General features: G+C 35.8%; 1 protein-coding gene across 1 annotated transcript in view; it reads left to right on the forward strand.

The window, feature by feature from the left end:
* The window catches only part of STK3 (serine/threonine kinase 3), a 128,727-nt gene that overhangs the window by 64,639 nt on the left and 42,383 nt on the right, over nucleotides 1–21,705 (forward strand). Inside the window, exons 9-10 of the mRNA XM_084221988.1 lie at nucleotides 5,411–5,603; nucleotides 15,789–15,964. Coding sequence (XP_084078114.1) covers nucleotides 5,411–5,603; nucleotides 15,789–15,964 — 369 coding nt within the window. The remainder of the gene's footprint in view (nucleotides 1–5,410; nucleotides 5,604–15,788; nucleotides 15,965–21,705) is intronic.

The following is a 21,705-nucleotide window of genomic DNA, read 5'->3' on the forward strand; positions in this document are numbered from 1 at the left end:
ATTTTATAGCATGAGAAGTTGTAAATTGTACTGTAAATATTTTTTACTGTTCAAAACTTTGTATTATAGACCTGTAAATAAATTTCCAGGTAGAATACAGTCTTCATGTCTGTATCCTCCCTGAGAGATATATCATTATAAATAGTGTGCTCAGAATTGATTTTACGCCTGTTATGAGAGCTGCTCATGTGATGAGAATGCCTTGTGACAATCTGACATGTTTTGATAGGCGCTGAGGTAGTTGTACAGCTTTTTTTAATTAAGCAAAAATCACAAGTGTTGTGTTCTACAAAAGGTTAATCCCAATATCAAAGTTTAAATGTTAGTTTAGGCATTATGAGGCATGACCAGTCTCTTCTCGTGCATTTTTGGAAGTGTGATGTGAAGTGGATGCTGAGGCTGGGCAGCTATATTATGGGAATGTAAAGTAACTCGTTGCCTGGCAGCTTACAGAAAACATGTCTAAATATTTGTTTCTGTGGACCTTTAAAGGAGTGAGCTAACAAGCAGCTCTCTGTATGTTTTCTTTTACATTTTAATGTTGCTATGATGTGAGAAATGTTGAATTCTTTTTGAGTATTAAATCAAGGAATTGCTACTTCAGTCTTCCCTTTTTTTTGCTTGGGCACTTGATGGTTGACAACTATCAACACCAAAGCCAACTGTCAATAATTAGTTGTTCCTATATTTAGAATTATTTATTCATTCATACAAAGGGTTATTTGGTTAATCCTATAATAATTATGAAAAGTTGGCATCTGTATTTTGAGACTCTAAGAAATAATTGCTGTAATTATTTCTTTATATTTTTACAATATTTATAGTGTTGTTGTAAAGGAACTAGTGAATCAGATGAGTTACTCTGTGCTGAACTTTTCTGAAAGTTTTTTTATTTGCTTTCATGCTTCTTTCATGTGTTTGCATGTATATGTTGTAGCTATATTTGTCTATATATATACTTGTAAATTTGTATGAAAGTGTTAAAACTTTCTCTTTCCCTGCCATTTTTTGTTCATGCCAAAGAACACTTGACATATGTGTTAATTAGATTAGATTGAAGTCCTTTAGGTGTCCTGAAGTTAGAAATATAGCATATTGTTAAAATCCTCAGCAGTGTGGAGCCAGAAACTGGTTATGGGAAGAATAAACATGGGGAGGTACAAGCATGCAGCAAGGCATCATTACCTGGAGGTAGAAAATGTGCTTAAGCGCTGTTTTGTGACAGATCTCTGTTGAATGCGATGGGATTTGCCTGTGAGCTGAAAGTTAAGCTTTTACCTGTTTTACTGATGGGTCTAAGCTTTGTGTGCTCAGTATTAATCATATACTCAGGTTGAAGTTTGGCTTTGTACTTTTAGGAGCTTTTACAAAATCCTTGTGCTTGACCAAGCTATATTGTGTGTTTATGTAGCTACTGCAGTGCTTTAAAAAAAGATAGCTGTGACTACAGCTACATTTTTCAAAGGTGATGATGAGGTGTTAATAGTAAATGAAATTATTTTACAGGATACTAAATTTTGCCAGCATGTAAATACATCTTCCTTTAATACCTTGCAGCCGAGTTGGTTGTCTTTGCTGCCCTCTAGTGTTCTTTTAACATGCCAAACTACAGGCAGAGAGATTTTAAAAGTAGCTGCTGCTGTATTTGCTTCTCTCGTTTAGTTTTTTATCAGTCTTCACCCTTACTGATGTTTAAAAGGCAACAGAAAAATCGTGTAATCTTTATCACTTTGGCTCATTCACTTCTGTACTGATGTAGACTCAGGTATGGTCTGCAAGGCCAGCTTCTCTGAGAAAATTTCTTGTGTGATGAGATCTTTTATTTTACAGGTATATCATGAAGTCTTGTGTGTGGTTTCTGCTGAAGTCTTTTAAAATTTTCTATCCTGATAATAAAACCTCTGTGATTGCGTTTTTATGCTCTAAGCGTTGATTTTGTTAATAACATCATTCTGGTAAATAAAGAGATCCGGAGAGTTAGTTGTATAGGATTGCAGGTTATTGCTGATACTTTACTTGTACTTTACATTATGATGTTATTCAGAGTTTCTGTAGTCTGTTGTTATTTCTGTAGCATTTCAAGAGATTTTAGAGTTCTTGCTTGTGCCTCACCTCCTGTTGCTGTACAGAGGTGTAACTGAAACCCTTTCCAAATACAAGTTTGGTTACTTATTACTTGTACACAGGGGAGCAGCAGACAGTTTAACTCCAGAGTTAGCTGTTTTTATTGTTTGACTCTTGTATCTGTTTTCATAAACAGTATGAGAACATGACACTTCAGCTTTAATACTTCTCTTTTTTTCCTGGTTAAAATTGAGATTGTGTTTGTTTTTATTTAATCAGTGTGTTTACCTTTTTTAACAACAGATCACAAGTTCTACACCAATATTTATATACTGTAAAGCATGAATCAGAATTTGTATGAAAGAATCACTTTCATCTCTCATGTAAATGTGCACATCCATAACTTGGATCCACTACATATTTTTATTAAGTAACCTTTTCAAAACCAATGTAGTCTACTGCCATATTAGCTAAATCTCATATTTGTGAGAAAAACTGGAATGACAGCTCAGGAAGCAATCTGTGTTAGCTCCAAAATTAAATATTTTGGGATGCGCACAGGCCATGAGAAGTTTGATATTTTTCTTCTCAGTACATCATTCCTGATATAAGGAAAACACCATTCATCAAAATTGTTGTGTACTTCTCTTTTTGTGACAGCTGTTCTTCTAGTACTAAGGTGGGCTTTTGTGATCCTTAGTCTCCTAGAGGCTAAAAGATAACTGTTCTCTTTGCTGAGAGATAATACTAAGACAAAGGCTTTGGGCACTCTTAGACTGGAAAATGAAATGCCATTCTTTGGGCCCAGTCCAGGTAGTTGATTTAACTGAAGAAATAAAAGATATTTTTTTCAATTAAGCAGAAGTTATGAAAATGGTAATTTAGGACTCCATTTCATAGTTGTTAATATTGTTAGCCATCACTTTTCCCCATTAATTCTACAATAAAACTTTTGAGCTCCAGGAAAGCGTTTGATTTCTTATTTCAGCTTAGGTAAGTTTAAGGCCATATGCACTGTAAGTGCATATTAATATGGATATTAATATTAGTCAGCCTGGTCTGTAAATTGAATGTAACTGTGCCTTAAACTCAGAGATTTGTCTGCTTGTGTGTTAGAGATGCCATATTTGTGGTGATTAATAGGCGAAACAGCAGCATGCCGTGAGTCAGTTTTATGTTGTTTTGCGGTATGGAAAGAAACTCTTGTGGGTTAACTGTTCTGGCACTTCTAAAATGTAATGCAAAACTACTTTTTTTTCTGAATACCCTATTTAGAAGGGGAAAAATGCAATTCATTAAAAATACTGGGGTGAACAGTGACATTTGGTGGTAGATAGTAAAGAAAATTAAAGTTGCCACCAGGAGGAGCAGTACCAAAATGTTCTCATTTTTTCACTGTCACGGTTGCCTAGTGCTGTAGCTGTAAGTTGTCTGTATCTTTGGGAATAACACCATTTTTTTAAGGGTAGGGTACTAAATAGAATGCAACTAAAAAAAAATACCCTGAAAGAATGCAAATTAAGAATTTAAGAATTTTTACAAATTATAATCTGGGAAATAATAATTCTTTTGGCATTTGGAATTTTAATTTAAATCTGTTTAGGTCTGTATCCTGGCTTCATTATGGTTAGCTGGACTATCAAAATTAAATCTGTTTTTGTATCTCTTAGTTGAGGTGTATTAGAGTAATTTTCAGGAGCTGGTATTACTGCACTCAATTTTCTATATCTACCTAGACCAGCCCTTAGTGAAACAGGCACTCAGGCCATGCAGCTTGTGCACGTGTGTCTGTGTGAGAGGCAAATTGTCTGCCATGCCAGGGAATGAGTTCAGTGAGAAACAAAGTGCCAGACCTTGCAGGGGTTTGAGTCTGGGCTTTACTTCTTCTGGCATTCTGCCTCTGTTCTCCCCAGCCCCTGCGCTTACAAGTCACTTTGTAGTTTAACATTTAAAATCTATAAAGTAATGCAAAGATTTAGGAAAAAGGGGAAATTTGTTAGTGGGTGAAGACTTGTTTAAATGTTACATATTACCCTGAATGTATTTAAAAGTCTTGTAGATGTGGCATTTAGGGGCATGATTTAGTGGTGGCCTTGGCAGTGCCAGATTGATGATTTTAGGGCTTTTTTGCAAACTAAAGAATTCTGGGATTCTGTATAGCAACAACGTGTTATTTGTAAGGGGTAAATTTAAGAAGAGAAAAAAAAAGTTATGTAATGGTCTTCCAAACTATGTAGCTAAAATATTTTGCTAATCAGGGATAAAATTCATTTATCAAGGAACTCAATGAAATTTTGACGCAATAGAGGAAATGGATGCATATATGGTTATAGAACTCGTGAAAGTAGCATATGTATTTAAAATACAACAATTTGACACAGAGTAACTTCATAGTGATGGATATTATTGCTTACATTTAATCAACAAATGAGAATAATTTTTTTTTACCTTGAGTAATAGATTTTATTCAAATAGAAAATGTGTACAGTCACAGTCCATCACAGTTCTCCTGAAATGCTGTGATGTTGTGTGTATAATCTAAGTCAGATTTTGGAAACCAGTGGTATTTCCCATTAGTGTTTTCAAGTATTGATATTCCATATGAATTTCATGTTTCATTAACTGGATTGCCATTAGTCCTCTGTTTCAAATTGCTGGCCCATTACTGTTAGCAATTCAAAATGTTACTGTCTATCTCCTTGATATTATCTCCCCCACACTTAGTGGGTAAGTATGTGCTCAAGGGCTATTTTTATGTGTAGTACTAACAAGTTATTTACTCATATTTGTAACAAAGATTTTAAAAGTAGTAAGTAAACACTTGAAGTAAGTCAAGTTGATTTTTTGTTTCTGAGGGAGACTTTAAAAATTCTGTTGGAGATTGTTTAATAGCCAAATTGAACATGAGCCTATCATCTGGGTTCTATATGTAATGTCAGATGCTGGGAATGATCCTAAGTTAAAGGGGGTGAGTACCGTTTGTGACAGTCCCTTGCAAAACCGCAAAATCTCTTTCTGTTAATTGTGTTAGTGATTTTTGGAACCCAGAGAGATAAAGTGGGTCATGAAAATCACAAAGATAACTCAAACCTGAATGCTAATGGAAAGTGAGTGTGTGGGCCATGTTATACTTACCCTGCTACGCATCTGTGAGAGAGAGAAGAGTTTTTGTTTTTCTTTATATGGAAGATCTTTTTATTTTGTTATTTCTTTTAAAGCTTTAAACCTGGGACTCCAGCAGTACAACTAGGTCACATAAAGATAAAATGCTAATCAATAAGTGATTGCATCTTACCTTTGTTTTGTTTTAATGCTCTGCTGTGTTCTGGCAAATGTTTCCCCATAGGATGAAGATGAGTTGGATTCTCACACCATGGTGAAGACCAATTCAGAGAGTGCCGGTACCATGAGAGCCACCAGTACAATGAGTGAAGGCGCTCAGACAATGATTGAGCACAACAGCACCATGTTAGAATCAGACTTGGGGACCATGGTAATCAACAGTGATGATGATGAAGAGGAAGATGGGACCATGAAACGTATGTTGTTCATTTGTTTTCTTCTAATAGTGTGTTTTCTCATGTTGCATGACAGTTTTGTATCATGAAAGGCTTTTAAGTGTCAAGTTCTGTGGTTAAAACAGGGAGATAGGGGTTTTTGTGTCTCTAAGCACTCTATAATTTGCAGAGAAAAAGTTGACTATAGTGGGAGATTGAAAGCAGAAGCCTGGTTTTGGTGCTTTGCTAAGTTTCTCTAGAGGACTCTCAAATTGTCCTACTGTGAATTGTACTGCTTGTCTCTTTGTCTCCTGTCCCACATACATTTGAACAAGTTTATTGGAGCTAAACTGGTGTGATTATGTGAGAGGCTGCTGTTTCCATGTCAGTGGTCCTGGGAATGTATCATGACTCTCTTTGGGGTCAGCAATCAGTAATATATTTTGCTGCAAAATCATTTTGTAACTCATGATCACTTAGCAGATCTGTATTTTTTAAGCAAATAATTATTTGGACATTTTTGGAAAGTAATTCAACAATGGTTGATTTAAGGCTATGATCAAAAGATTGTTGAAACCTAACTAAAAAGTTCTAATTGATTTTGGCAGCGTGTGAGGGAGTATGTAACAAGGAGAAAAAAGAATTGTGAATGTTTTTGTGTATAAAAAGATAACTTATACTGAAATATCTATAAATACGCATTTTAAAAATAGTTAATTTACATACTCATGCTCATTGTTTGGCTGAAGACTACTGCAGATTGAGGTCCATGAATTTTAATAGAATTATTTGCATGATTAGGCAGTGTCAATAGATGACTAACTCAGGCTGCAACTGGGGGGGGGGGGGCTGTGGGAAGTTGTGTGTGTGTGTGTGTAATATAGAGAGCTAATATCTCAGGAGTAGAATTCAGTGCCAAATAAATAACTTTGTAGTGTTTCATAGCAAATACAAAGCTGCATTTGTGTTTGCATGTAGATACCTGATGTAATTTGCTCAAGATTATTTGGAAGTGCAAAGCAGAAGCTTTTTTTGTATGTACAGGAAGTTGGAAGGAAGAGGGGGTTTTGTAGATGTTGATGGTTTGGCTTTTTTGCGGTTTGTTTTGGGTTTTATTTTGTTTTTCCTTTAGAGTTCTCAGCTGTGTGATTAAAAAAATAGGGGAAAGATAGTATGAAAAAAATTTGGAATTAATTTTTAGGGTGGAAGTATTTTGAATTAGGGTTTAGTGCAGTTTCTATGCAGCTTGGCAAATCAGTCTTCATAAGTAAGTTCTGTGTAAGTAGTTCACAAAATTGCACCACAGTATCCACGCAGTTTTTATATGTGCTGAGAGGAAATTCCTGTTGCTGGGCCAAACAGATCAGAAGAGTGGCATTGGGTTTGCATTGCAATCTCTTAATTTGTGTTTTATTTGTCTGCTGGGGACATTGCTTTTAAAATGTACTGTTATTTTCAATTTTTAATTGATTCCAGTAACAATCTGCAGTTACGGAGTTGCCTTTCTACATCTTCACATTTGGTCAGTATATGTCTTAATCCCATTATTCTTTCTTCTCAAGCAAGAATAATCTTTGGATTATTCCCCTTCCCCTCCCTCCTGTCCCGTAGATGACTGTCTTGAGCCCTGTAACTGCAGCAAAGCAAAGCCAGCAAACTGGAGGTAGTTTGCCTCATGACAAGTGATGATTTAATCATTCAGCTGTCAGGCCACAGGTTTGGTTTCAGCATTTACAAGAAATTTTAGCAAGTATTTTGCATTAGGCACCCATTATTTGCATTTTTTTACATTAAAAACTAGAAATAATTCAAGAACAGGACCTCCGCATCTCTCAGCTAAAAATGACTATAAATCATGTCCACTGTAACTGGTCCTCTGGTTCTGTGATTGTTGTGCTATTGGCTGAAATAGGAGCAATAGCAAGTTTCCTAAATAAACGTCACCAGGAAGGGACATAAAAAGCCTTGCTGTCTCTGAAAGGCAGTCACAGATTTTGTGCTTCTTTGTACTCGACAAAGACACGAGATTTTGGAGACTTGTTGCTTTTTCCGATATACCTTTAGAGGCAAAGTAGGCACTTTCTGGATGTTTGTGTGATTTGGTTATAATAAATCAAAATTAGTATCTTAAAAGTGCTCTTTGATACTGTTGAATAACAGAACATTGCAAACAAGAGGGTTGGAGAAATAAACTCTGTAAACTAGGGAAGAGAGATTTCATTTCCTTCCTAGAGACACAAAATATTTATGACAAACTTTTTATTTAATTGCTTTTGTGTTTAGTTTCATGTTTTGTTTCCTTCTGCCTTTTGTTTCCCTGCTCAAGGACAAAATAAGAAACAATAATATGTTTTTATTTATAAGTACCCATGCTTAGAGGCCTCTGGGAGCCATGACAGAAAATAACTAAAACCATATTTTTTTCACAAATAGGGAATTGTGCCCAGATAAAATTGGGATTTGGAACAAAAAGAGGTCTGTCCTTCTGCCCCAACATACATTATACAGTCTAGTAATAAACAACATTTATCCTGTCTTGCTTGGTATGCCTCTGCATGCTCTGAACAGAGACTCTCTGGTATGTACCTGGAAGGAAGAAAGAAAATGAAGAACATAGGAGAGTTGGGAGGAACTTAACTTTAGGAGGTTTAATGTTTAGTAGAGGAGAGAGTGGGAATGATGGAAATATTACCTCTTTTGTTAAGTTGCTTGAGCTTTACTTGTTTTTGTGTAGAAGCCTTTTTGTATGTCAGTGGAGAGACTAGTGTTCAGACCAGTTTCCTCACATTCCTCTTGTGGTTTTTCAGCAAGGCTTAGTGTTAGGGCTTTCCAGTGCACCAAAGTACTTGTGGTTGTTCTCTTTTTTAACATGCCCCCTTCTCTTTTTTGCCCTGTTGAATTTATATTGGCTATCTGCATTGGGCTGGAAAAATGTTGTCTCTTAGTGCAGTTTGGGTTTATTCTGGATTTCTGTTGCATCTTTGGTGAAGCTTCTAGATAGTTTGTGTTTGGTAATGAATGTATTAAAAGACAAGGACAGAGAAGTCATGAGGGGTGGCATTTGACAGCTAGAATCTAGAAAAGTAATCAGGTTTTGTTTTATTACTTTTTGCCTTAGAAGGCATGAACATTTTAGATTTAGTCAGTATAATTCTTAAACACATTCTTCCTTCTAATCAAACATAAGAATATAAGAATATAATCTTTGGGACAGCAGGTTTCCTTCCCTGTTTTCCCCCCCTTTCCCCCACAACAGATGACTGTTTTGAGCAGCATAACTCCAGCAAAGTTGGCAAACTGGAGATAGCCTGAGGCAAGTGATGGTTTAATCATTCAGCTGTCAGGCAACAGGTTTGGTTCCAGCACTTACTTTCCTGTCTTATTATACATAATGGTATTTTTGATTACAGTGGGACATGCTGTAGAATGTTGATAGAAGAATTCATGAGTTGGTTTATTCATTATTTTTTAGTGATTTCACCATCCAGGGTAAGGGATTGTTTGATACTGTAAATCAGTGTTCTCTGTGATACGAGGTGTATGCTTGGATAGCTCTGGATAGCTCTGGACTGGTGTTTCAAAACTCTTAGGCCTAAATCCTTCAGTTGGTGTTTCAGCTGACAAGCAAAAGCTGGTGAAACGTGTTTTATAACAACTTATGTCCTAATTTTGGTAGGAATTTCATAAGGAAACTCAGTTGTGGGCTGTTTTCAGTCTGTAGCCTAGGTATTGATACTTCACAGATGTATTTTCAGTCAGGCATGTTTACTGTGCCTCCAGTAAAATGTTTGCTTGGTGCCCAAGTACTATATATAGTACTGTATATAGTACTATATAGGTGTATATGTATAGAGATGATAGATGTTTACAGGTCTGTATTGGTTCTCAGGCTATTTTCTCTGACTGGTAATAAAGTTCATTTATGTCACTGGTCGCAGTATATTTTAAAAATGGGGATTTTTTTTTTTTAAATACTATTGTCAATTGTGCTTTTGAGAGCTGTTGCAGAATGCTAGTTTAATGTCGATTTTCTTTGTTTTGCTAAAAACAGAAATAAAGTATAATTCTGCTGGAATGGACTAATTGGAAGTGTTTGAGCAATGCTCTCAGGCACATGGTGTGATTCTTGGGGTGTCCTATGCAGGGCCAGGAGTTGGACTTGATGATCCTGATGAATCCTGTCCAACTCAGAATGATTAAAATAGTAGTATCATTGAATATTTTTTCTTTTTTCCAGGGAGTGGAGGGAAAAAAACCCCAAAATTATTAAACTAGTTTTACAAGTTCTTATTCTCAAGAAGCAAAGGAATGTTTTGTGCTAGAAACTTTTCCTCATCAAAAATTGTAACTTGGGTTCATAGTCCTTCAAAAAGTCTCTGAAAGCTTAAACTAGTTGAAAATTATGTGGATTTTCCATTTAGATGCCAGTTGCAATTATTTCTGGTAAATAGGTGTGTCATACAGCAAACAGAAGAGTGAATGCAGCCCGATGCTGAATGAAGGCTTGGGTATATAGGTCACTGTGATACAAAACCTGTGAACTCAGTAGCCACTTTGTTACACAGCTCTCAGTAGTCAAGCATTTCTTAGATCTGTCCTGTGGTAAAATCCCAGCTGCTCTGACCTAAGTAACTGATACAGTTTCTACTGCTGCTTCCTTGTGGCTCCCAGTAGCCTGATCTCTATTATTTGGGGTGGTTGCTTGATAGGTGTGTGTCAGCAGTAGAACTTTCCCACTCATAAAATACAGTCATAATTCCTGCTAAAAATATGGCTGAAGGAGGTGACTGTGGCAGCTTTTTATGTGGTAGTTCACTGTTAGATGCATTTGCCTGGAGACTGAGGTCAAATTGACATTCTAGGCTTCTGCCTCCCATTTCTCAGAATTACTGCCATTGTGTTGTAGGGCACCTTGTCAGGGGAGAGAGTAGTGGTAGGAATGTATGGAATACAAAAAGTAGAGTATGATGTTTATAAGCTGTGGTAGCCCTTGCAGCAGGGTTGGGAGCACATAGGTCGATACAGGTCTAAAGAAGGCTGAAAGCTGATTGCTTTACAGCTTCTGACTCTTTAATAGTGACAGAGCAGTGTATTTTGAGGGAATAAAAGATACTGACAGGATGTTCACAGAAGCACTTCAGACAGGAGAGCCAGATCCCTAACTTCACCAAGCAGCTGAAAATGTTCCTCAGTTGAGAGGTAGATGGAGATCCACAGAATGTGGAAGGCTGTGCAAGCTTTGGCTTTTGGCAAAAGGAAGAAACCTTTCCTCCATAGATACGCAGCTGCAGAGGTTACTCGTAGTTGCAGAGTGAGAGAAAGAAAGACTTGCATGTTTTCCACTGGACATTGTAAACCCTCCACTCCAAAATGCCAGACAAACAAAATACTGGCACCCGTGCCCTCCTAGAAAATTGTAGAGGCAGTCACTCTTCTGTAGGAGATGGTCACTCTCATCTGCTGATCTTACTTGTTAACTAACAGCAGAACTTGTAAACTGGTTTAAAATCAATTTGATATTAATATAATACTTTTCTGTTGGAAATGCTTCACTGCAAAATAATTTTTCATGGTAGATGACACATCGGTGGAATTTTACTAAAATATGTATTAGCATGGAGTGTGCATTCCTCTATATTTTGAAATGTGTTGAGAATTATTTATTTTATTTGTGTTATGTTTTTGAAACAGTGTCATAGAGTTGGTGTTTTGTTGTTGCCTCATTCATTTTATTCAGGATACTTTTGGGAAAAAACTCGCTTACATAACTGTTTGGGGACATCCCTATTGGCTGTGTTCCTATCAGGAGTATTGCTGAGGTAGAGTGTGTTTTCAGCACCAGTGGTGCTCTCTGTGTTTTATGGCTTTCCAGCACTTTCTGACTGTTGCTTTGTTATAGCCTTTTCCCCCAAGCTGTCTTTACAGTAGGCAACTTGCAGGGATGATAGAAGACAGGTATTCTTAAATATTGAAACAGTGGAAAACATTTTTAAACGTGATCACTGCTTATTGGAAAGCAAATATTTAGAAGAACTGAAAAATCCAGATCCTTCTAGAATGGAACAGGCTATTGCACAGTAAGATTTCAGTGCAAGATTGGAGTGATACTGACTGTGCTGCAGATTTTTTGTGTCAAATGTAACTTACTGAATAGATGAGTAAATTGATTGTCCTTAAGGGAATCTTTACGTATTATAATTCCAATTTTCTTGGTTCTTGAAAGATGCTTGAGAAATAACATTACTCTGTTGTTCGTGAAAGTGTAAAAAAGTACTTTCAGACCAAAATGATCTTATTTTGGAAAAAAAATGCAAACTTTATCAGTTTGCTCTGGCATAAAGATCCTGAGTGTTTTCTAACATAAATACAAAAGAGATAGCAGCTTACACATGCCCTTTAAACTGGTAGATGTCAACCCATTCCTATGAAACACTAACTGTACCTGTTAGGTTAGCTAGAGATTGAAATAGTGCCTCTTTTTTCATTTATTTATTTATAAAAATAAAATAAAACCTTAAAAATACATTTCTAAATAAATTCTTTGGGATTTTTTACATTGGAGGAAGAAACAAAAAAAAGGTTGAAATACCTCTGGTCCTGTCATTTTGCAGTCACATTTCTGGTTTTCTGTGTGAGTTTTTGTATTTGTAGTGAAGGTAAGCAGCTCTTACTATTTTAATTGGGCTAACTGACTGTATGCTCAGTTAAAATCAGAACTGAGTTCTAAATTCTTACTTAGCAAAACAAATAAAACACATTCTCAAAGAAAAAAATAAATGTTCTTTGCTTACCTTGGAGTAATTTCAGTCCTGTTGACCCAATTTCCATAATATGCATTTGGTAGCAAGGAATTCAGAGGGGTTGGTTTGTTTTCTGTATGTAGGTAGTCTTCTATTACATGTATAAGGAAGATATTTATAAATAGTTTAAAAAATTACGAGCAGTGCTTGGAAAATCTTTAATAGCCCCTTATATGTGAGAGAATGGAGACTTCCTTACCTGTAATGGGCCAACATTTTGGTACTTGGAGTTTTGCACACAGACACTGGCAATCTTTTTGTTTATAACTATGTCTCAGGGATGAAACTTAAGTACAGCCATCTCAACAGAAGAAAAAATTGGTTGTGAAAGGCCTGCAATGTGGTGTCCTATCTTTTTGGTACAAACAGTTTCAGGGGTTTTGGACAGTAATCACCAAGTAATGAACAGTTTGTACTAAGAAAGTGCATTGTATTTCTGTTTTTAATTCTACCTCCTTCATGCTACTATCTTCTCTTGGATCTGTTTTCTAAATGTGTGTTTTTTCAAAATTTAGATTCTTCCATTTTTTTTTCTGCTCTACTCAGCTCTCATGAGACTCCACCCATAATACTGTGTTCAGCCCTAGGACTCCCAAAACAAAAAGGACATGGAGCTGTTGGAGCAAATCCAGGGGAGGACCATGAAAAGGATCAGAGGGGTGGAGTACCTCTGATATGAAAACTGGCTGAGACAGTTGGGGTTGTTCAGCCTGAAGAAGAGAGAACTCATTCTCTGCATGAGTCCCTGGGGAGATTTTGTAGGATCTTGCAGTACTTAACGGGGAGCCTACAGGAGAGCTGGAAGGGGACTACTGACAATGGCCTGTAGTGATAGGGCAAGGCATAATGTCTTTAAACTGTAAGAGGGCAGGTTTAGAGTAGGTATTGGGAAGAAATTATCTACTACAAGGGTGTTAAAATACTGGAACAAGTTGCCCAGAGAAGCTGTGAATGCCCCATCCCTGGAAGTGTTCAAGGCCGGGTTGGATGGGACTTTGAGAACCTTGATCTAGTGGAAGGGCATCCCTGCCCATGGAAGGGGAGTTGGAATTAGATGGTTTTTAAAGGTCCCTTCCAGCTCAACCCATTCTATGATTATGGCTTTTGCTCTTTAGTGCTCTTTCCTGTAGTTGTTTGGCATCCCTGCTGTTTACTTCTCATCCCTTCCTCAGTCCCAGATTCAGGAGATCAAGGAATGTCCTTCAAGTGATCTTGAGTTTAGTGGGGGCAAACTTGGGAGATTCTGGAGAAGAGGTGTCTGCAGTCTAGTCAGTTAAATTTGACCTGGAGTTTAGTTCACTGAATTATTAGTTGTTACTAATTAAAATATGGTGAGTAGAGATCTGGGATTAGGAAAAAAAAATTACGTGAAAAAATGTAGCAAAAACTGAGAGAAAAATCAGCTAAAAATGTGAGTAAAAGAAGATGTGTATGGAAATAACAGATTGATTGATGGAATCATTGTGGAGTTGAAGGAAAGCAGGTGAAGTTAAATTCACTAAAGCTTAGAGTACAACAGTAGAAGCACACATTAAAAAATGCCAAAAGAAATCTTACTGGAACAGCAAAATTTAGGAGCAGCAGAAAGAAAAGAAGCAATAAATCAATATACAGTCTTGGCTCCTATCAAGAATAGTGTGGCCAGCAGGTCCAGAGCAGTAATTGTCTCCCTCTACTGAGCCCTGGGGAGGTCACACCTTGAATCCTGTGGTCAGTTTTGTGCCCCTCATTTCAAGAAGGACATTGTGGTGCTGGAGTGTGTCCAGAGAAGGGCAGTGGAGCTGGTGAAGGGTCTGGAGCATAAGTCCTGTGAGGAGCTGGGGTTGTTTAGCCCGGAGAAAAGGAGGCTCAGGGGTGACCTTATTGCTCTCCACAATAACCTGAAAGGAGTTTGGTCTCTTGTGCCATGTCTCAAGTGAAAGGATGAGAGAAAACGACCTTTGGTTTTGCTAGGGGAGATTCAGATTAGATATTTGATTTTTTTTTTTTCACAGAAAAAGTGAGTAAGCATTGGAATGGGCTGCCCAGGGAGGTGGTGGGGGCAACATCTCTGGAATGACTGGAAGTGTCAAGAAGTGTCTGCATGTGCCGCTTGGGGTATGGTTGTGGTGATTATGGTGTTTCTAGGTCAGTGGTTAGACTAGATGATCTTGAATGTCTCTTCTGGCCTTGATGATTCTGTGAAAAGATGGTTGTACAAAAACAAACATCAATGAAAAAATAGGCTGCTATTAGCCATGCAGCAAATTCAAAAATCTTTAGACAAAGGAGATGGAAAGAGATGATGAAATAAGAAGTTGAAGAGAGGGGGAAAACCCCACTTAGTGAATGAATAAAAACAAGCGTAAAGCCAGATAAGGAGATTAGCAAGTCCTAGTAATCATGTAAAACACAAGCTCAAAATATATTTTTAGTTTACCTTCTCACTTGTTAAAACAAATATATAAAATAAAAATTCCTATTACTTTGTTATGCTTGTAATTTAAATGTATAGTTTTGTCTGATTTTTTTGTGTTAGGTTCCCCCCCCCACTTAGTTATTTATGTCATATTTTATTTGTGGAAATGTGTTTTATATATCTTCATGTCAGATGTGTTACACGTCCAGGAAGTCCAGGACACATTTCATGTGTCAATGCTATGCAGAATATGGTCTTTGAGGTGACAGTTATGTTTATTTATTTTGCTATTTAATAATAAATTTGCTTTGAAATCTCACAAATGAAAACACATTTCAATCATATAGGACTGAAAATTTCATTTTTTTACTTCTAGTTTTGTGAAAAGGAGAAAAGAGCAGGCGTTCATGCTAACCCCTGTCTGCTTCATAAAGCTTTTGCAGCTATTTGCTGATGACAAAAAGTCCCCCAGGATATCGAGACAGGGTGCTCGCAACCATCTGTAGAGGGTGATCCTGTAATTTTCTGGGAATATTAATTGTTAATGAATTAAATTAAGCAGCATCTAGACACAATTTGTGTAGCTGTATATTGCAAGTTCTTTTTCTAAATGATTATTAAATCACCTTTAGTGAAACTCTCTTCCTTTCCTATATGTGCCTGTGGACCAGGCCTTGAAGTTAGGGGCATTCATCATCCAAAGGGATGCTTAGCACCTCATGTTATTCAGTCTCTATAGCAAATTAATACTGCATTAAGTAACTTCTCTTATTATTTGTGTGTGCAACACTGAAATGTCTTGAACATTTCTCCACATGGTATCTTGCTTCAAAAATATCATACTTTGACTATGAGCTTTTATGCCAGAGGTCCTCAGGGGACAAACAGAGGCTTGCATCACATACAGATGACTGTATTAGTTTCTGCAAACCCCAGAAAAATTAATTAGTGAAGTTTAGTTTATAGTGCATGAGTTCTTTAATCATTGGATAGTTTTTTACCTTTTTTGTCTGTTTTCTTTCAACTAAGGAAATGCTACTTCACCGCAAGTTCAAAGACCTTCTTTCATGGACTACTTTGATAAACAAGATTCCAAGAATAAAAGCCCTGAAAACTGTAATCAGAACATGCATGAACCTTATCACATATCCAAAAACGTTTTCCCTGATAACTGGAAAGTCCCTCAAGATGGAGACTTTGATTTCGTAAGTACTTTTTTATTGTTTAATCTCTTGTATGCAGTTTATTTTATATGTGCTGAAAATAGTTAATTCTATAACTATATTAATACAAATAAAATAAATCAACTTTGAAGAATACTGTCCAGATATCTAATTTTTGTGCCTCATCCTGGTTGTTGAAGTAAGTACACCTCATTAATGCAGGACTTTTTTAATGAGGAGTGGTGTGTGACATTATACTACCTTGTTACTACTTTTTTAAAAAATGTTTTTGGTTCCTTAAAATTCATGTGATATAGCAACTTTAAAATTTGACCCAATACTGTTAAGAAAAAACAGAATTACTATAGACATGGAATATTGTTGGCTACCTCAGTGAAATGATAAGCATTTTAAACTGGATTGGAGCCATTTAATCAATTCCCTTGGAGATGTTTAAGACCACCTACTGTTTTGCACAAGTCATCTTCTTGGTACCATTCCAATAGCACACATCTCTTTACATAGAATTGTTCTACCTAAGACAAGTTCATCTATTTTACCCTCCAAAATATTTGTAGTTTATTTCATTTTGCCTGTGTTGCAAATTGTAACAGGGTCAAAAAGAAAATGTTCCTAAGTTAGAGGTTGTACTTAAAATGAAATATATAATTAGTGATTAGAGACTTGTAAGTAATTATACCTGTTTTTCACCTTGGCTTATTTTTTAACATGTTTCAATGAAGTCTTTGTTTATCTGTTGTGGATGAAATGTTCATAACTACATTGCAGTAGCTAAATATGATCACATGGTGCCTTTTTGAAGCACACTTGAGATTTCAAGAGAAATGTTTTGTTTAATTTTAGGTAACAGTTGTAGGCGGGGAATTTTCTTTCCAGTTTTCACTTACTGCATTTCTACTTAAAGCTGACTCTTAAATTTAAACCACTGAGGTAAAGCCAGTTAAATAGCATAGTACAAGCTGTTGCTGCTAGAGAGTTTTGATTTAGTTGAATTTTGGTTTGGGTGGAGTTTTTTTAGTTTTTTTTTTTTCCTATCAAATGCAGCAATCATCATCCTGATGATTGACTAACAAAATAGTTAGTTGCACTATTCACTGAAAAATAACTGGCCATTGTTCAGTGGTGTTATTATAGCGGCAAAAAACTGCCTTTAGAACAATTTTAAATTCATTCTATCTTTTCCATTACTTGTGAAGAAATGCAGGCAAAACTTATTCTTTTTGTAAATGCTAAGATGATAAATCTGTTAGTACCTACTCATTAATAATTCGTATGTGGATAATCATGTGGAATTTGTTGATATTGCTTGTACAATGAAGTTGCCTTTTTGAAATAGGAATTTGTCCTAGAACAAAACCCAAGCAGTTCTGATCTTCAGAAACTGAACTATTCAGTTTTGTATGCAAATCTTCCTTGTGGTAGTAGACTGGCAAGTACAGACTTCAGAAACCTAGAATGGTTCTCTGTAAAGCAAGGGACCTTTAGAGGTCATCTAGTCCAGGAGCTTTCCTGCTGTGGATACTGTCATCTTTCACTAGCTGTTTAAAGCTGTAACCTTGAAAACTGCCAATAATGTGGCATCCACAACTTACCTGGGCAATTTGTTCTTTAGTCTGTTGGAATTTATGTGATGTGCAGTTTGTCCTTGGCCTCCTGAAAAGGCAGTGTTGTGAGGCTTGTTGCTACAAAATTACTCTGATTGAAAACCAAATAGGATTTTTTCAAAAGTGAGTAACTATTTGTATGAACACTGTGTGTGGCATGGTATTTTGTTTTAAACGTGAAGAAGAGATAAACCATCCTAAGAAAAAGTTTAGGAAGATGCTTCAGTAGTGGATATAGTGCTTCAGAGTAGTCCACTCAAAAATACATTTCTCTAAAGCATCTGGTACCAGCTGATGTTGTACAGGATATGGGTTTTAACTGCCTGCTGATTTGAACCACTGGCAATTATTATTTACTTATATATTCTAGAAAGACTTCTATTTATGTTTTTGACAGTGAGTGGCAGTATTGGCAAGTAGCCTGCAAGAAACTTTCTCAAAGGATAAATCAGTGGGCAGCATGCATAATATATTGTCTGTTCTTTGTGAAATCAACATGGATGTTTTCAGTTCCTGACATGAAGTCTTTAAATGATTCATGAAAGGGATAAATGATGGAAACTTTTTGAACTAGATAATTCCATGCTGTTTTGTTTGGAATTAGCCTTAGCGGGATCTAAAAAGCTATCCAAATTGTAAATGATAACAGTAATAATTTTATTTAAAGAGGGGATTACTACACTAGAACTGAAATATAAATGATCAAAATACAGCTTAATACTAGTATATTCTAATAGTACTCCAGCGTCCTGTGTAGAAGAGGAAGGATGCTCTGTAAGCCAGAAGCCACCAAACTCATTTGCTGAATGATACCATAATTTCCTACCCTTGTAGGCCAAACACACCATGGCAGTTCTGGCAGCCAGTGGGCACTTCACTTGTGAGCCAGGGTGAATGACAGGGTCATGTTAAGAAGAAATATTTAAGTGTATTGAATGGAAAGCCCTGCAAATTAATTAATGTGTATGTCTGTTAAAGCATGAAGTAGGAAAAAGAAATGCCATTGAGGTGGGAAAGAGAAGGGAAAAGAAAGTGGAAACAAACTTGCTAAATCCCTGCAACTAATTAGTTTGCTATTTTCTGTATGTTTTAAGGTGAAAGATGCAGAACTGGGAACTATTTCCTGTGGCCAAATAGTACATTTGCTTTAGGTCACAGTGATATTTTATCCTATTCTTAGTCTATTATACTGTCTGATAAAACATAGTTATTTTATTTGTTGAAATGTACAAATACATGTAATGTGCGTAGAGCAGTTAGTTTTACATACTTGCTGATATTTTTAGATAATGTAAATGAATTATATAGGAAACTGTTCTCATAATGTGGATAAACAAATATATAAAATAAGGCAAATGAACTTAGTGCTAGGGCTGGTTTGAAAGGCTTGGTGTGAGTATAGTTTTCCACCCTGATGTAAAGGTTTTAAAAACTACTTGCCAACACAAATATAACTAAAAGTCTTTTCCAAGAAAATAGCATGTCTTGGTTGTCAATCTGAGCTTTAAAAAAAGTAAATTTTAGCAGCATTATTTATTCTGTAAGTTCTTATGTATGGTTTGGTTTTTTCCTCTGCTGAAGTACATCTGTTTTGAAATTTAAAAGCCGATCTTAATTCTTTTTCACTGATGCCATATGGGAATTTAAGGTCTATCTCTGACTTTTGGTCCTGTGGGCCTTCAGTTCTGTGATCAGTCTGTGCTGGTTATTTATGTCATGTTCCAGGAATTGATAAGAAAAAATTGTCACTGCAGACTTTCAAGTTTTACATTGCATTGAATCAGGTATATTGCAAATAACTTTAACTAGACTGAATTCGGTTACTGTATACTCACCTTGACTATTACATTATTCCAAATTATCACTGTTATATTTGCTTCTGGATTTAAAGTGCTGTTTTTCGTGCAAAAGGGCTGTTTGGAGTTTTTGTACTACATTTCTTCTTGCTTTTTAAAAAGAAACAATGACCAAACAAAAACATTCAAGCTCAAACACTTTTGAATATTTTCTTTGAGTAGGAATTTGTATAGAATTGCTGGTATTAATCTTTGTTTTCCATTATTCTGCTGTCTCTTTTTGATGTCTCATGATAAATTCTCAAACCTAAAAGTATGGGCCTTTGATATCAGTGAATATTAGGAAATGTATTTCTGGGGAAGTCTTGTAATGTTTTGTTTTCTTTTTCCACTTCAGCCTTTGAAGTGCAGCTGTTGATACTCTGATTTGATATACAGCTCTTTCAAAAAACACAAAATAATGTATATTCACACTTCAGCTTTTATATTGAATTGTTAATGTGTATCTCACACTGAGGGATCGCTGTGGAATTTCGTTTTCAATGAATTTTAACAGTCTATAGGCAATTCTTTTACACAATTCCTTTTAATTCTTTTTAAAAGGCATGTGGCAGATGGCATAATTAAAGCAGTATTTTTAATTTTAATTCTGTCAGTTTTACTTGGGGTTAACTGATGCTTTATGCATGGCAAACCTTGATGCCAGTAAGTGTAATCAACAAGATAGTACTCATTGCGAGGAATAGTGGCATAATCTCAATGAATAAGTAAAAATGCAGTAAAGCTCTGTAATGTATGGGTATTAGATTCCTAGGAGTGTTAATGGTGCATGGTATAAGTAGCTTTTTCATAAGGAGGCTTAACTGTTGACTTTTAGTTCTAGCTCAGAAGTCAGCAGATTGAATTGGAATGAGAGCAAATGGTGTGTTTTTTCACCCATCTGACTGGCCAGTCCCTTTAAGAACAGTTGTTTTTGTAGATGTTTTGTATTCCTACGACCATGCTTCTGTTAGGATAGCTTTGTTCTTTCCATGGGGAATGTTTCCCATGAAATAGGTACATGCTGGAGAGAGCTATGTATTAAATGAGTAGTATAACTGCAGGGTGTTGTTAAAGCAGCTTGCTTAAATTTTTTTCATTGTCTTTCAGAGTTGAAGATTTTGTGTTGTATAATATTAATAATAGAGATTCGTTTTCACCAAGAGAAGGTGAACTTTTAATTCTGAGCAAGAAGAGTTGAACATTTTTGTTATGTGGGGATATCCAGATTAATCTTAGCTTGTGAGATTGATGTACAGGTTGTGAAATAACCTGCTGCTTACGTTTTTACTGTATCATGACATTTTAGATTTCATTTAGATTTAAAATTACCCTGTAAATCCTTCTGCCCCTTAGTAATGTGTGTTAGAGTGGGATGTGATGTTAACAAAGGATTTACATGAACCTAATTGATGATAACCTCTGAATTTACATTAGTCAGAATGAGTTGCTAAACTTAATTTCCACTAATTGCATATGTTTTTTCATTTTAAATGAGTAATTTACTTTTTGTTAAGAGACAATATAATGTAAAAAGGCAAATCTGTTTATTATAGCAATGCTGGGGTAATGATTTCTGTCTCTGGTAGAATTATTTCCAAACAGGAATGGTATCCAGATTGTTAAATATTAAACAGTGAGCATGTAGATCATGCTTTGCATAATAACTGCAGTATCATGTTTAAGTAGATGCATTTTGGGTGACTTAAAGATTCTGGAATAGCAACAAAAAAATAAAAAGCCATCTGTTACTCTAGGCAGAATATTTCCCTGGGTTTTAAAAGGAACAAATACATTAAAATATAATAATTTTGGAATAGTAGTACTGCAGATACTGAGACTTCAGTTAACATTTACAAATATATAATTTAGCAATTGATTCTGTAAAAATTAAATAGCATAAAATGACTGAAGACTATCTAGAATTAAATTAAAACTTCACTAATAAAGCTAAGCTGAGGTAACTTCATTGGAAATGCATCTTTGTCCAAAATCTTGGCTGGGTTTATGCTGATTTCATTTAAGCAGTGAATGAGTTTGTTTGGAACAGTTCTCTTTCTAATTAATGGCAATTAACATATTTCATCTATTTTCAGTCATTTCTGATTCTCTTCAAAGATTTGAAAATTTTAAATGAAGTATTAATATAGATTCTTTTTGCTTTATTCTTAATTAGTTGTTGAATATCATGAAGCATTTTCAGATGATGACAGGAAAAATGTTTTCTTAACTAAGCAGATATGAAACTTAGGTTTCTGTGTTTGCATGGGCCATACACCCATGAGATAAAGATATTATTGGTGCTGATAGTTTCCACACAGAA

Source organism: Fringilla coelebs (assembly GCF_963513975.1).
Source record: "Fringilla coelebs genome assembly, chromosome: 1".
NCBI lineage: Eukaryota > Metazoa > Chordata > Aves > Passeriformes > Fringillidae > Fringilla > Fringilla coelebs.